The 16,265-nt window shown below is 50.3% G+C and overlaps 1 protein-coding gene across 2 annotated transcripts; it reads left to right on the top strand.

The window, feature by feature from the left end:
• Positions 1-239: 239 nt before the first annotated feature.
• Positions 240-11,106, top strand: TFE3 (transcription factor binding to IGHM enhancer 3). 2 transcript variants are annotated; one of them, XM_061177685.1, is made up of 10 exons: positions 242-519; positions 2,792-2,905; positions 3,884-4,187; positions 4,851-5,096; positions 5,175-5,279; positions 7,789-7,906; positions 8,262-8,318; positions 8,496-8,571; positions 9,560-9,707; positions 10,189-11,106. In XM_061177685.1, exons 1-10 carry the CDS (start codon positions 404-406, stop codon positions 10,630-10,632), a joined length of 1,728 nt encoding a protein of 575 aa, XP_061033668.1. In that variant the 5' UTR covers positions 242-403; the 3' UTR covers positions 10,633-11,106. The 2 variants fall into 2 exon arrangements, with proteins under 2 accessions (XP_061033667.1, XP_061033668.1); XM_061177684.1 differs by having other exon boundaries at positions 240-519; positions 4,851-5,279.
• Positions 11,107-16,265: the final 5,159 nt, after the last annotated feature.

Here is a 16,265-nt window from a genome sequence, read left to right as displayed (position 1 = left end):
TGGTTCTCTCTCGGCTTCGGAGGCGTAGCTTAGGGCGGGCCCTTGAGCCACCCCTCAACGATTGGCCGCCTCACCCAGAGGGCGTGGCCCAGCGAGCTGTCTATTCTCTCTGCGGTCACTTCCTGTGGAGTTTCCCCAGCCCAGGGAGGAGGGGGAAGAGGACGAGGGGGAGGAGGGCGGTCGTCCGGGGTTAGGTTGGGGGTGGGGGGGTTGTTGGTCCGTTCTGGGCGGGGGAATGACTCACAGCCCATCCCATCTCCCCGACGCCGCCCGCCCGCGCAGAGCTTGCTCCATGGCTTAGCGGAGGAGGCGGTGGCGAGCGGGGGAGGGGGACTCTTATTTTGTTAGGGGGACCGGGCCGAGGCCCGACCGGCCTGGCAGGGCTCGCCCGGGGCCGGGCGTCATGTCTCATGCGGCCGAGCCAGCTCGGGACGGCGTAGAGGCCAGCGCGGAGGGTCCTCGAGCCGTGTTCCTGCTGTTGGAGGAGCGCAGGCCGGCCGACTCGGCCCAGCTGCTCAGGTGCGGGACCGCCTGGGACCGGTAGTGCTAACTGGGGTTCCCGGGGGCCTGATCTGGGGGCAGCGGGGGCCCAGGACTGTGATTGGAGGCCCTCGGCCTAGTCTTGGAGGACGTCTGGGCGCCCGACTTGTGGGGGCACCTAAGGAATCTGGCGGTGGCTTGCTTGGACTGAGGCTTAAAGGAGTCGTGGAAGTGCATTAAGGGAGGCCTAGTTCAGATTTGGGGGGGGCCCTTGACTGGGTCTCGAGGGGCTGATTATGTTGTGTCCAAAAACTAGTCTAGGGTAGCTGAACTTCGGGGACTGAGACTCTGACTAGAGGCTGAATTTGGGGTCTCTGACTCAGATATGAGGGGAATGAATTTGAGGGGGCACTCTGTAGGTGAGGCACTGATTTTTAAGGGACTTTCTCCCTCAGAGAAGGCGTCCTAAGATGTAGAGGTGCTGTCTTAGGAGCTTGGTGACTCCCAGTGGCTGGTTGCTGGAGGCTGTGTTTGGGGATAAAATGACTCTGGAGGGATTTGGGGGTATCTCGGATATACTGCGTGGGACCAGCCTTGTGAGTGTGTGTGAGTGAACAAGAAAAGCAACATTCATCAAGACTTGATCAGAATAATCCCTTCACCTGCCCACCCATCCAGCTGGGTAGTGGAAAAGCCCTCTTCCCACACCCCATAGGGGCTTGAATGGGAAACAGTCAGACAGACAGGCAATGGAGATGGTGCTACCTCTTAGCCCAGAGAAGGCCTCAGACCTTATTTTGGAACCCAGAGGAGGGTCTTGTTCCTGCTGCCACCTGCCCTAGCCTCTCAGCCAGCTCTTTTCACCCCTTACACACACACAGACACAGAGGTTTTTTTTTTATCTCACCTTCCCAGTCTGTCTTTCAGGCCCTGGAGACAATCTTGAATCTGACCCTAGAGCTGGAATGAGCACCAATTGCACCATCCCTGCCTGGGTGGGTCCTCTCTGACCTCTTAGCCTTACTTCCATCAGCGGGCCTGGAAGCCCCAGCCCTCTCTGTCCATACCGTGCCCATTCCAGTGCCCACCTCTTCCAACTTCTGTGCAATGGAAGTGTGAGCATGGGAGGGGGCTTTGCCTACTTTCTGTCTGGGATTGTGCTGAGCTCAGCAGCTCCCCAGCTTCCTCTTCCCGACTTCCTGGGGTGGTTTTAGGGCCCCGTCTGTGAGTGAGGAAAGGGAGGAAGACAGATTCTTGGGGAGGGGCAAGTCAATGACAATCTCAGGATTCTAAATCTTTGACTAAATTCAAGGATGCATATCTATCTGCCTGCATGTTAATGTCCCCTACACACTAGTGTCTTGCAGCCAGCATGGAGGGTTGAGCAGGAGCCTTTCAATATATGAATTTACCATCTCCTGATGCCTTTATAACAACCTAGATCATCACAGTAGTGGCGATAGTTGAAAGGGACGGGTGTACATGGCTTCTTAGTTTGTGTGTCAGTGGGTGTTGGTACTGGAGGTGTGTTTGTGTTTTGATCCATCGAAAAAACTGGAGAGTGCTGGGCAAGCTCCTCTGACCAAGAAAAGAATGTTCCTATAAAGCAGATCATCCACCCAAATTCTCCCTCTTGTCAATCCAGATTGTTGGACTGAGGGGAGCCCTTGTTATTTCCATCTTGTTTTTGGATGTGTGTTCGCGTCCCACAAACTCTGGCTGGGGCAGGGTTGGTAGCCGGGAGCTCTTTTGGGAAGTAGCGGATCCTTCAGTAAAGTGAATCAGCTACCCCAGTTCTCTTTGTGATGCATTCAGTTTGTGTTACAATGGACTGTTCTGCCGAGGGAAGCCCCTACCGTGCAGTATGCCTGTGGACCTATGTGGGCTCACATTCAACAGCCAGGAAAACAATGGGGGGTGTGGGGGCTGGGAGAACTCTGAATGCAAAGTCAGGAATCCCACAAAGTGAATTGTCATTCCTCAATTCTTCGTTTCTATTCTCCTGAAACCCAGGTTGTACACCCAGGTGATTGTTAGATCGAGGAGCTGGGGTCCAGGCTTATTGTTTTTAATCTTAAGGACCTATGGGTAACACGGAGCAAAAGAGAGTGGAGAGGGGAGAAGACATGGGAATTCATGGTGGTGGTTTCAGCAAAGTGGCCGAATGTGAGGGATACACTCTATTCTCCTCTCTCCTGGTGTATGCTTCTCTTCTCTTCTTTTCTCTTCTGTCTCTGTCTCTGTCTCTCTCAGGGGAATGACGTCTCCATACAATCACTGACCCTCACCCCTGCCTTCCCCCCACCCTCAGCCTGAACTCTTTGCTTCCGGAATCGGGGATTGTTGCTGACATCGAATTAGAAAACGTCCTTGATCCTGACAGCTTCTACGAGCTCAAAAGCCAACCCCTATCGCTACGCTCAAGGTATGTCTCCTCTCTCTGACTCCCCTCCCGATTCCTCAGGCCCCTCCATCCCCTCTTGATGGGCAGAGGCCCTCAGTGCCAGTCCAACCCATTCTCTCACCAGCCTGAATTTTTCAGATAGTAAAATTAAGAGCCAGAAAGAGCATGTGGAAAGCAGGAGGCCAAGCTAGGATTCTAGTATCTCAGACAAAATCTCCCTTGCTTCCTCCCCCACCTGCACATCCATTCATAGATTAAAATTGCAGGGTGCCTGGAGTTCCCAGACACAGGGCGTGGCCTGATCAAGCCCAGCCCCCAAGTAGGCGGAGCCGTTCCCATAACCCCTGGTCACCCTCCCCCCAACTCAACAAATTCACCCACTCCCAGCCCTTGAAGAACCCCTGCTGGTGTCTTCTTTCCCCCAAGCTTGGAAGTCTAAATGTGCTGAGTCATGGGCCTGGGCTCTAAGAGAGGGGAGGGGACCTGGAAGAGGGGCAGGAAGAGAGGATTGTGAAATCTCTGAGATTTTCAAGACTGACTAGCTCCTGGGACCAGAGGCCCAGGCAGGGGAGGAAGAAGGGCCTGCGGTTGCCCATATAGCCTGATGCCCACTCCCAGGAGCTCAGGGAGCATCTCCAGCCCCAAATTGAGCTTAATGAGCCCTCTGTGTCCGTATCTACTCCCACAACCTCAATTCTGTTTCCTTCTGCTCTCCTTTAAATAGCTCGCAGAGCTGAACAATGATGGTATCTCCGCTTGATATACGAACAGGCCCAAATCCAGGCTTCACCATAAGGACTGAGGGCTAAAGTTCCCCTACCAGACTGTGACCCCTGAGGGTTGTGACCAGGTCTGGTTCCTTTATCTCCCCTCCACATTGTGGCTTCTGAAGGCAAGAGAACAGGCCAGGTTCCTATGTCTGCTCCATCGCACTATGACTTCTTAGGCTTGGGCCGAGACTTTTAGCTTACCTGTGGCCCCGTATTTCCCATTCCACAGCCTCCCAATATCACTGCAGGCCACACCAGCCACCCCAGCTACACTCTCTGCATCATCTTCTGCAGGGGGCTCCAGGACCCCTGCCATGTCGTCATCTTCTTCATCGCGGGTCTTGCTGCGGCAGCAGCTAATGCGGGCCCAGGCCCAGGAGCAGGAGAGGCGTGAGCGTCGGGAACAGGCTGCAGCCTCTCCCTTCCCTAGTCCTGCACCTGCCTCTCCTGCCATCTCTGTGGTCGGCGTCTCTGCTGGGGGCCACACATTGGGTCGTCCTCCCCCTGCTCAGGTGCCCAGGGAGGTGCTCAAGGTAAGGTGACATCCAGAGGCCCTGGGAGGGGCTCCTGGTGACTGAGGATTGGTCCTGGTGGCTTTGGGACGAGGTCCTAGGGGCTCTAAGGAAGGTCTCAGGTACTGTTAAAAGGGGGCTGTGCTAGTATCCCATTGTGTTTAGGGTTTCCAAGACGTTCTTGTGGAGTTGTGAGGGGTTCTTGGGGGCCATAGGATGTCTTGGTGGATCATGGAGGCTCATGAGTGCCCTGAGTGGGCCCTGGAGTCTGTGAAGTGGCTTTGTAGGAAGCACTTCACATATGGTTATGCATTAGGAATTCTTTGGCCATTGGAGTGCCTTGGGAAGCCATGTACAGTTCCCACGTCTGTTAGGTGGGGTCACAGGCTTTGCGGGAGGCCTCTTGGGGACTGTGACAGGGTGCTCCAGAAACTGTGAAGGATTCTGCCACCCATGGGTAGATCTTGAGGGCTGTGAAGGATCTCTGAGAAAGGGAGTTTGGGTCCTAGGGGAGACTTTAATCAGTATTTGGGGGCGGGAGAGGGTTCTCAGATTCTGGGCCTGGTTTGCCATCCTGAGCCTAGGAACAGATGACTTCTGAGGGGCAAGCTGGGGCTCAGAGTCACCCCTCTGAGCCCTGTTCTACCTTGTTCCCTCCCATCCTGTCTCCGCCGCATTCCACAGGTGCAGACCCATCTGGAGAACCCGACGCGCTACCACCTGCAGCAGGCGCGCCGGCAGCAGGTGAAGCAGTACCTGTCCACCACACTTGGGCCCAAGCTGGCGTCCCAGGCCCTCACCCCACCACCGGGGGCTGCTAGTGCCCAGCCACTCCCCGCCCCTGAGGCTGCCCACGCTACTGGCCCCACTGGCAGTGCTCCCAACAGCCCCATGGCGCTGCTCACCATCGGGTCTAGCTCGGAGAAGGAGGTGAGTGGCTGCAGACGACCCGCCCATGCTCCCCCTGCCCCAACTTCTTCTAAGGCTCTTCCATATTTCTTCTCCCAGATTGATGATGTCATCGATGAGATCATCAGCCTGGAGTCCAGTTACAACGATGAGATGCTCAGCTATCTGCCCGGAGGCACCACGGGGTTGCAGCTCCCCAGCACGGTGAGGCCCTGAGATGGGAGGTTGGTCTAAAAATTAGCACATCCCTCTATCACTGAGGGATATCTTATATACACCCGGGCTAGCTGTGTACATAGAGACTGTCACCTTGGATTGTACTGAGATAGAGATAGAGGCTGTATGTTGAGAATGGGGCACAACAGTGCCCTGGGGCCATGTTGAACTGCATGGAGAGGTGAACCTTGTAGTTTTTGATATATACACGGTGGGGACTTCATGGAGCTATTAGGGCATACCGAAGCACTCAAGCTTCATTGTGGGAGGGACCAAGAATTGGGACTCTTGTAGCATTTTGTTTGTTTGTTTTGAGTGTAAGACAGGTTTCTTTTTTTTTTTTATAATTCTTTATTTTTATTTATTTATTTTGGCTGTGTTGGGTCTTCGTTTCTGTGTGAGGGCTTTCTCCAGTTGCGGCAAGCGGGGGCCACTCTTCATCGCGGTGCGCGGGCCTCTCACTATCGCGGCCTCTCTTGTTGCGGAGCACAGGCTCCACACGCGCAGGCTCAGTAGTTGTGGCTCACGGGCCTAGTTGCTCCGCGGCATGTGGCATCTTCCCAGACCAGGGCTCGAACTCGTGTCCCCTGCACTGGCAGGCAGATTCTCAACCACTGCGCCACCAGGGAAGCCCCAAGACAGGTTTCTTTTTATTAAGTTTTCCTAAACTTGTCTCATGTTTACTGAATGTTTTTCTTTGTGTAAGAACGTAACCTGGAGCTTTAACAAACCAATTTGGACAATGCAACCTGGATAAATGCTTGTCTGCACACAAGTCATCGATTACCATTCTCTGGCCTGGCCTCCATGTAAATCCAATTGGTCTTAAAGCCTATCTAAACAGAGAGCAAGCAGACCACATCATCTTATTTCTAGTTTAAACTTTAAACCTCAAATTCACCCCCATCCCAAGACCCACACCCTCCCCCACACACAAAAGAAAATTTTTAGAAGAAATGGCCATTAAGAACTGAGTCAGTTGCCTAAGAATTGGCTTAATCCTGCAGCCAGCACTCCAAAGTAGCTCTTGGCTTCACAGCAGGCCAGCTGGAACTCTTGAAGCAGGACAGGTAAAGAATGGATAGAGGATGCTCTAAGAACAGGGCCAAGTCCTGGTGCTGCGAGGCTTCCACACATGCTTACACTCCAACATAAATACACTTCCACCTTCCTCCTCTAAGTGATGTTTCTCTATAGCACTTTAGAGCTTGTAACTCTCTAAATTTTTTAGTGCAGAGATGGACAGAAACTTATTCTAAACATGCAAGGTATAATCTTATTTCTAACAACATAGGCCAAAATTAACAGAGAAGCTCTCTGTTATACAGATTATCTTGTTGCGTTTTGAATGTACCAGGACATTCAGGTCATGAAGACACACCTAGACCATGAAGTGATTGGAACATGATATGCCAAAGGTGTCCAGATTTGATGTGGTTGGACCTTGAAGTGACTAGAACATACCACATCTCTTACAGTGAACTGTGCCGAGAGGCTGGGTCATTGTAAAGACTGGATAAAACTTCCTAGAGCAGGAGATGCACCAATGAATTTTAACATTCTGGTTCTGAACATTCCAAGAGTCTCATAACTCGCTTTGGGACATACCAAGTGGCTATAGCTTTACTTCTTTCCAACTTATCAAGAGGAAAGAAGCACATGTAAAAATGGTACCAATTTATCAGAATTTTTCATTGATTTGGGCACAGCTAGAGATTGGATGGATCCAGCAGACTAGTGGGGGTTTCAAGAGATGAAAACTCATCAAGAGGTGGGACTAATTACTTATGGATTAGTTCGTTGCCCTAGGGTGTATCCAGGAGAGTGTGAAGGAGAAAAAAAAAAAAAACTAGGCTGACATAAAAACAGTGCTTGTTGAGTAGTTGGACAAGAAATCCCGAGAGATCAGAATGCGCAAGAGGGTGCCAGATCAGAACCTCGGTGCATGGCAGCCTGAGACTGTATGCAACGCAGTCACAGCAAAGACTGGAGGTTGGGCTGGAACTCTCCAAAAGGCCAGATTTTGGGTGGAATGTTGCCATGACAATTTCCCAAGGTCTGAGAAGACTGGGTTGGAGTGTTCCAAGAATGCTGAGTTGGAATGTAGCTCTAGGAGGGGCTGAAATGTTGCATTGGAGCTGACAAAGACCTGAGAAGGGTGGTTTTCTGGCACTTCTCAGAGCCAGTGCCGGGGTTTGGGAGAGGGGCTTCAGAAGTCACTGGGGGATTCGAGGGGCTGTGGGGACACGATGAGCAGGCCAGGCAGACTCCAGTCCCCCAGCAAAGCAGGGTAGGTCCCCTTGACCCTGTCTTCCCTGTTGAGTGGTTGTGTGAAATTCCCTTGAAGGAGAAGGAAGGGTTCCCATGCTGAGCCAGCCAATCCTTGCATGAGGGGGCCCATCTTTGGGGTGAGTGGAGGGTCGGGAACCTGGTCGAAGAAGGGGCCGAGCCTGGGGTCTGTTTCCAACCATCATTTTTCCACTCTCCCTGCCTGCAGCTGCCTGTGTCAGGGAATCTGCTTGATGTGTACAGTAGTCAGGGCGTGGCCACGCCAGCCATCACTGTCAGCAACTCCTGTCCAGCTGAGCTGCCGAATATCAAACGGGAGATCTCTGGTAAGGGCCAGGGTCTTGGCCCCGTGCAATTATCATATACCCCAGGGTGAGCCCCATATCTACCAGGTCTGGGGGTCAGGCCTGATTCTAAGGGAAGAGGGTTTAAACAGACAGAAATGGGGGCTGTTTGCCATCTTTGTCCATATGGCCCGTGGTCCTGCTTTCACTCCACTCCCTCTCCTCGGGTTTAACAAGTGGCCTGTCACCATGGCTTCTTTAAAAATTGTAAAAACGGTGGCACTTCCCTTGCCTGCGCCCACCAAAGCCTACCCCAGCGGCTGCACATGCTGCCCACCGTCGTCTGTCATCTTTCCCAGACCCAGAGGCCCTGACCACCTCCCGCACTCTCTTCCAGAGACAGAGGCCAAGGCCCTTTTGAAGGAACGGCAGAAGAAAGACAATCACAACCTGAGTGAGTGAGAGCGCGTGCTCCTGCCCACGTGCCGTGCAGCCCTGCCTCACTCTGCGCCCGGCCTTCCTTGGGGGCCTCTCCCTGCAGCAGCCTCCCAATTCCCCAGTTTCTCCTCTTCGCTTCTCAGCCTATTGACGACTCTTTCCCACTTTCTCTTTCTCTCCCCCGCCTTCAAAGTTGAACGTCGCAGGCGATTCAACATTAACGACAGGATCAAGGAGTTGGGCACCCTCATCCCCAAGTCCAGTGACCCGTGAGTCTGGGCCAGGAGCCCCAGGCCGGTGGAAGGTGGGGTGGGGGCCCCACTCCCTGAAAGTCATTCCCGGGTGGGCCTGCCCTAAGTGGGAACCACCCGGGCAGTCCTGCTCCTTTGCCCCTTTCTCACCCAGCTTTCCTCACCCTGAGCAGGGTTGCAGCCCCTCACCGTGTTCCCATCTAAAATTTTAGGTGCATGACATTATGGTCCATGACATTATGGTCCACGTCGTCTGCCCCCCTGTACGACATAGACAGTTTTCCGCTTATTTAGTACCTCCTCTATTTACTCAAAAAATGTATTGAGCTGCTTCTGCTTTGTGCCAGGTACCATGCTAGGCTCTGAGGATACCAGAGGGAACAAAATGCACAAAAATCCCTGACCTCATGGAACTGATGTTTTAGTGGGGGCAGACAGACAGCAAACAAGATAAATATGTAAACTCCGGTGGTTATGATGAGTGTTGTGGAGAGGAATCAAGAACGGAGGGAAGATGGGATATTGGGGAGGGTCACAGTTTGGGGTGAGGAGGGTGGGGACAGGGCAGGCCTCAACTGATGAGGAAGTACTTGAATAAAGAGCCTAAAGAGGTGAGGCAGGAGCCATCTGGGTGTCTGAGAGAAGAGTGTTCAAGGTGGAGGGCGGAGCTGGGCTGGAGGCCCTGAGGTGGGAATGATTTTCCATGTTCTAGGAGCATTGAGAAGCCAGTGTGGCCGCAGTGAGATGAATCAGAGGGTCATGGGTAAGAGGAGCAGTATGGGATCAGGTCAGAGAGGGCTTCCTGGGTTCGGGGTGTGATGGGGCATCATTGGAAGGTTCCAGGCAGGTGGTTTTCATCCGAGCATTCCATACCCTTGATGTCCCTCTGCCTCAAGTTCTAGGCACGTGGCGGGGTGCTCCATCTACCTGGTGCAATCGCCCCCTTCAGCTCCCGAGAGACTCCATGTGCAGCATTCCCTTCTTTCCTCCCCCTCGGGCCCCACAGGGAGATGCGCTGGAACAAGGGCACCATCTTGAAAGCCTCTGTGGATTACATCCGCAAGTTGCAGAAGGAGCAACAGCGCTCCAAAGACCTGGAGAGCCGGCAGCGATCCCTGGAGCAAGCCAACCGCAGCCTGCAGCTCCGAATTCAGGTCTGGAAGGAGGAGGCGGTGGCAGGGGTGAGGGGGGCTTCCTGGAGGCAGAGGCAGAGGGAGAACAGGCTAGGATTTCTCCTCCTGGCATATTTGGGGGATCCCCGGGCTTCCTGACTCACATGATGATGATGATGATAAGCAGTAATCATAACATTAGCAAGAATAATAATGAATATTGGTTAACAGACACGGTGTTTTATCTTGTGCCATGCACTATGACAAGAGCCTTATCTCCATTTACTAAGTTAATCACAACAATCCTGTGAGACAGGGACCATTATTATACCCACTTTCTAGGTTGGGACTCTGAGGCTCAGAGACGGTAAGCAACTTGCCTGAAGTTACGCAACTAGTGAGTGGCAGAGGCTGAATTCGAACCCAGGCAGCCTACCCTTTTAACTGTTATATCCTCTGCCTCTGAGGGACTCTGAACCCCATCTTATCCCACCCCCACCACCCACCCCCCTACGTTTTGCAGGAGCTAGAACTGCAGGCCCAGATCCATGGTCTGCCAGTGCCTCCCACCCCAGGGCTGCTCTCACTGGCCACAACTTCAGCCTCTGACAGTCTCAAGCCAGAGCAGCTGGATGTTGAAGAGGAGGGCAGGCCAGGCACAGCAACATTTCATGCAGCGGGGGGACCTGCCCAGAGTACTCCCCATCAGCAGCCCCCAGCGCCACCCTCAGATGCCCTTCTGGACCTGCACTTTCCCAGCGACCACCTGGGGGATCTGGGGGACCCCTTCCACCTGGGGCTGGAGGACATTCTGATGGAGGAGGAGGAGGGGGTGGTGGGGGGACTGTCAGGGGGCGCCCTGTCCCCACTGCGGGCTGCCTCCGATCCCCTGCTTTCTTCAGTATCCCCCGCAGTCTCCAAGGCCAGCAGTCGCCGCAGCAGCTTCAGCATGGAGGAGGAGTCCTGATCAGGCCTCACCCCTCCCCTGGGACTTCCCCACCCAGGAAAGGAGGACATGTCAGGATAAGGCCCCGCCTTTTCCCCCACCTTATCATGAGACTGCCCTGCCCAGGTGTACTGGGGGAAGAGGAGACTGATGAGGCCCCACCCCTGTAACCAAGCAAGGAGGAGGAGTCAGATGAGGCCCCACCTCTTCCCCACAGGACAGGCCAATGCAGGTATTTCAGACATGGAGAAGGTAGGGACATCAGGGCCTGTCTCTTGCAGAACGCAGCCTCACCCCTGCCCCGTGGGACCCGCCCTTGCCCAGGTGAGGGAAGGAGACAGGATGAGGTCAGCCCCTGGCCCCTAGGGACTGTCCTAGCCGTGTTTCCTGGGATAAAGAGTGTCAGGATACTGCTCCATCCCCTCTCTTGGAACCAACAGTCTAGTCTATCCTGGCAAGGAAGAGGAGTCAAAATGGAGGTCCCACCCTGGGGGTTTAAGCCCTGCCCCTTCCCCGTGAACCCTGCCCTGCGCAGGCAAGGAACAGAAGTGAGGATGAGAGCCAACCCCTTTACCTGGGAACTCAGTCCTGGCCTTCTAGCAATGGAGGAGTCAGGCCCCGCCCTTTCCCTATAGGAACAGCCCAGCGCGGGTATTTCAGGTGTGGAGGAGTCAGTAAGATCGGGCAACTTTGTGGAGATCACAGCCCTCGTCTCTTAGCAACATCCCATCCAATCATTCCACACTGCAGGGAGGAGTGGTACTTAAGCTCCCCCGCCTTAACCTGGGACCATTGTGACTTAACCTAGGAGGGCTCTAAGCCAACCTGGCCCTTGAAGATGGGGGCAGATCTTGAAATCTTGTGGGTTGACATTCCAGACCTAGATCAGGAGTGAGTGAGAGTTAGACCCCCACACTTGGGCAGAGTTTTACCTCCTTCATTGAAGGGTAGATTAGGGAGGTGATGGAGATAAGGGGGTACTGGGTCCATGTTCCCAGAACCAGCACCCCAGTACTCTTTTTCAACATGTAGAGGAACAAGATGAAGGAAGGGGCCTTTCCAGGGAGTTCCCCAGCCCAGGAACAAGTGGAAGACTGTCTCACCAAGGCAGAGGCTTAGGGGGAGGATTGCAAAAACATATATACCCCCTCTTTTGTTTATCTGATTTTTTTACTGACCCCCTACTCAGAAGCTAGGTCACCCCCAACCTCTGGCCTCCACCTAGTTCTCCATTTGGAGAAATCTTCCCCATTTCAGAGTTATCAAGAGACACTCCCTGCCCATCCCCATCCCTCCTACCCCATACACCCAAGGTTGTCAGCTTTGGATTGTTGGGGCCGAGCCCCGAGGAGGGTGTACTAAGGGGTCTGTAGGTTTGTGATTAAAATAATAAATGCTAGGCGTGTTTGATGCGCTTTTAACTTTGGCAAAGAGTCTCCTGTCCTTGCTTTTTGTCTGTGCAATGAGCATGGCTCATGAAGGTTCTTGGAAGAAACAGATTTGAGAGGGATGGGTACAAGAATTTAGATAGAGGGGCTGGAGAAAACAATGTACAAACAAAAGCAATCAGTCCTTAACTGTCTGCTAGGCAGCCTCCTAACTGTTGCAAGCGTTTTACCCAATTTATTATTCTAAGGAATATTCATCAAGAAAATACTGATTCTTACTCCTATTTCACGTTTGAAGAAACACGAATAGAACAGGGTTTAAGTAACTATCTGACGATATACAGCTGGTAAATGGATGAAGCGCTAAATGGTAAAGTTAGGTAAGTGAGGGCTCTGGTTTGAACAATGTCATTGAGGACAGACGGGCCAATGAAGATTTTCTTGCAAGTTCACTTTTGAAGCTGATAAGGAAATATATGAGGATATCCCCTGGCAGACAGTAGAGGTGTTCCAGCTGGTGGAAATGGCAAAGACAAAAACCGTAAAGGTAGAGGAACAAGCAAACAACTCGGTTTTGGAACAGGTGTTGACATTTGGGGGGAATTTAAATGGAAGTGAATAGACACAAGTATCTTAGGCTGGGGAAAAAATATTCCTGGAATTTCTCAACCGAACTGACTCCCAGGGCAGGTATCAGGCCTGGTCCTGTGTCACCCCCATCAGGCTGTGACCACCACACTTGCTGCCTGCCCCTTTCTAGCCTAACATACTGTGAGCTCTAGGGCCTGGTTGCTGAACCTCTACCACCAGACTGGTGGCTCTCTGATAGCTTTATTTTTTTTCTCCTCAAATTGGCTATATTCTCTTTATTTTTTATTTATTTATTTTTTTTAAAGAAAGTTATTCTTTTTTTTTTTTTAAGTTTGCTGTTCTTTCTTTCTTTATTTATTTATATTTATGGCTGTGTTGGGTCTTCGTTTCTGTGCGAGGGCTTTCTCTAATTGTGGCAAGTGGGGGCCACTCTTCATCGCGGTGCGCGGGCCTCTCACTATCGCGGCCTCTCTTGTTGCGGAGCACAGGCTCCACACGCGCAGGCTCAGTAATTGTGGCTCACAGGCCTAGTTGCTCCGCGGCATGTGGGATCTTCCCAGACCAGGGCTCGAACCCGTGTCCCCTGCATTGGCAGGCGGATTCTCAACCACTGCGCCACCAGGGAAGCCCCTCTCTTTATTTTACAAAGATAACATGTAATACCCAGAAGTGTTTTTTTTTTTAACTTTGTATTCTGAAATAATTTTAGATTTACAGAAGTGTGGCAAAGGCAGTAGAGGGAGTTCTCATACCTGTTATCCAGCTCCCCCTAATGTTAACAGCTTGGATAACCATGGCACATTTATTAAGGCTAAGAAAATCACATCGGCACAGTACTAGGAACTCCAGACTTTATTTGGATTTCACTGGTTTTTCCACGAATGTCTTTTTTCTGTTCTAGGATCCAAATAAGGATACTCTGTTTGTTATCTCTTTCTGTGTAACAAATCACCACAATCTTAGTGGCTAAAAAGTCATGCATTCGTTATCTCCCAATTTTTTTAACTTTGTATTCTGAAATAATTTTAGATTTACAGAAGTGTGGCAAAGACAGTAGAGAGAGTTCTCATACCTGTTATCCAGCTCCCCCTAATGTTAACAGCTTGGATAACCATGGCACATTTATTAAGGCTAAGAAAATCACATCGGCACAGTACTAGGAACTCCAGACTTTATTTGGATTTCACTGGTTTTTCCACGAATGTCTTTTTTCTGTTCTAGGATCCAAATAAGGATACTCTGTTTGTTATCTCTTTCTGTGTAACAAATCACCACAATCTTAGTGGCTAAAAAATCATGCATTCATTATCTCCCAATTTTTGCAGGTCAGGCAGCCAGGCTGGCTTAGCTGGCTCCTCTACTCCAGTGGCTCTCAAGAAGGTACAATCAGGGGAGGTGTGGGCAGGACTGAGGACTCATCTGAAAGCCGGACTGGGGAAGAATCTGCTCTACACTTGCCCTCACATGGTTTGGGGCAGTTCTCAGTTCTCTGCAGCCTGTTAAACAGAGGGCCTCAGTTCCTTGCTGGCTGTCAGCTGGAGGTGCACTCAGTCCTGACCATGTGTGCCTTTCCTTCCATGAGGCAGCTCACAGCATATGTACTTTGCTTCATCAAAGTCAGCAATAGAAGAGTCTGCTAGCAAAACAGAAGTTACTATCTCTTGTAATCTAATCATGGAAGTGACATACCCTCACCATTGAGGCATTCTGTTGGTTAGAAGCAAGTTACTCACGGGAGAGGATTATACAAGATCATGAATAGCAGTAGGACCACTGGGGGGACATCTTAGAAGCTCCCTACCACATTGGGTTGAGCTGTCATATCTTCTTGGTCTCCTCTGACAGTTTCCGTCTGCCCATTGAGAAGGCCTAGACATTGTGCTATTCCAGAAGCAACAAGCACATCTAGTACCCACATCTTGGTTTCTAAATGCCATTCTCCAATGAAAGGAACCAGGGCTCCTTGGAGAAATGGCTGATTTTAAGGCCGGGGAAGGGAAACACATGATGAGCCTGGAGCACTGTGTGGTACCAGAAAGTAAGGAAGAACCTAAACAAAAAAAGATGGGAGTGTGTCATAAAGATGCAGGAGCCAACCTGAAAGAACTCCCAATAACCAAAGATGGAGCAATTTGAGCAACAAAAAAATAGTGATAGTGCTGTATTGTAGTCCAAAAACTAAATATCCATGATTCCATACTTATATAATATCAGTGATATAATTGGGTAAGTAAATAAATGCTGAAGATGGGATAACTCTTCCTTGCATTAGAATTCCAAATAATAAATATAGAAGGAATGAGATAAATAGAAAATCACCATTAGAATACCACAGTAATACTTGGGAGTGGATCAACAGCTAAACGCTAAATGGCTTTTTTTTTTGTTTTTTTTTTTTTTGCTAGGGGGCACTACAAGCCCAGGATCGTTTTATTTTATTTTATTTTATTTTATTTATTTATTTTTTAATCAATCATCAATTTTATACACATCACTGTATACATGCCAATCCCAATCGCCCAATTCAGCACACTACCATTCCCACCCCACCGCAGTTTTCCCCCCTTGGTGTCCATACGTTTGTTCTCTACATCTGTGTCTCAACTTCTGCCCTGCAACCCGGTTCATCTGTACCATTTTTCTAGGTTCCACATACATGCGTTAATATACGATATTTGTTTTTCTCTTTCTGACTTACTTCACTCTGTATGACAGTCTCTAGATCCATCCACGTCTCAACAAATGACTCAATTTCGTTTCTTTTTATGGCTGAGTAATATTCTATTGTATATATGTACCACATCTTCTTTATCCATTCGTCTGTCGATGGGCATTTACGTTCCTTCCGTGACCTGGCAATTGTAAATAGTGCTGCAATGAACATTGGGGTGCATGTGTCTTTTTGAATTATGGTTTTCTCTGGGTATATGCCCAGTAGTGGGATTGCTGGGTCATATGGTAATTCTATTTTCAGTTTTTTAAGGAACCTCCATATTGTTCTCCATAGTGGCTGTATCAATTTACATTCCCACCAACAGTGCAAGAGGGTTCCCTTTTCTCCACACCCTCTCCAGCATTTGTTGTTTGTAGATTTTCTGATGATGCCCATTCTAACTGGTGTGAGGTGATACCTCATTGTAGTTTTGATTTGCATTTCTCTAATAATTAGTGATGTTGAGCATCTTTTCAAGTGCTTCGTGGCCGTCTGTATGTCTTCTTTGAAGAAATGTCTATTTAGGTCTTCTGCCCATTTTTGGATTGGGTTGTTTGTTTCTTTAATATTGAGCTGAATGAGCTGTTTATATATTTTGGAGATTAATCCTTTGTCCGTTGATTCGTTTGCAAATATTTTCTCCCATTCTGAGGGTTGTCTTTTTGTCTTGTTTATGGTTTCCTTTGCTGTGCAAAAGCTTTGAAGTTTCATTAGGTCCATTTGTTTATTTTTGTTTTTATTTCCATTACTCTAGGAGCTGGATCAAAAAAGATCTTGCTGTGATTTATGTCAAAAAGTGTTCTTCCTATGTTTTCCTCTAAGAGTTTTATAGTGTCCACTCTTACATTTAGGTCTCTAATCCATTTTGAGTTTATTTTTGTGTATGGTGTTAGGGAGTGTTCTAATTTCATTCTTTTACATGTAGCTGTCCAGTTTTCCCAACACCACTTATTGAAGAGACT

Source organism: Eubalaena glacialis, chromosome X, assembly GCF_028564815.1.
Source record: "Eubalaena glacialis isolate mEubGla1 chromosome X, mEubGla1.1.hap2.+ XY, whole genome shotgun sequence".
Taxonomy (NCBI): Eukaryota; Metazoa; Chordata; class Mammalia; order Artiodactyla; family Balaenidae; genus Eubalaena; species Eubalaena glacialis.
The sequence above is the reverse complement of the archived record's forward strand: the minus strand, read 5'-3'. Positions and strand labels throughout refer to the sequence as shown.

Coding starts and splice junctions, on each gene's coding strand:
- TFE3 (XM_061177684.1), top strand. CDS start 404: ATGTCTCATGCGGCCGAGCCAGCTCGGGACGGCGTAGAGGCCAGCGCG. Junction 2,906..3,883: donor CCCCTATCGCTACGCTCAAG/GTATGTCTCCTC, acceptor CCCATTCCACAG/CCTCCCAATATCACTGCAGG. Junction 5,280..7,788: donor GGTTGCAGCTCCCCAGCACG/GTGAGGCCCTGA, acceptor CCCTGCCTGCAG/CTGCCTGTGTCAGGGAATCT.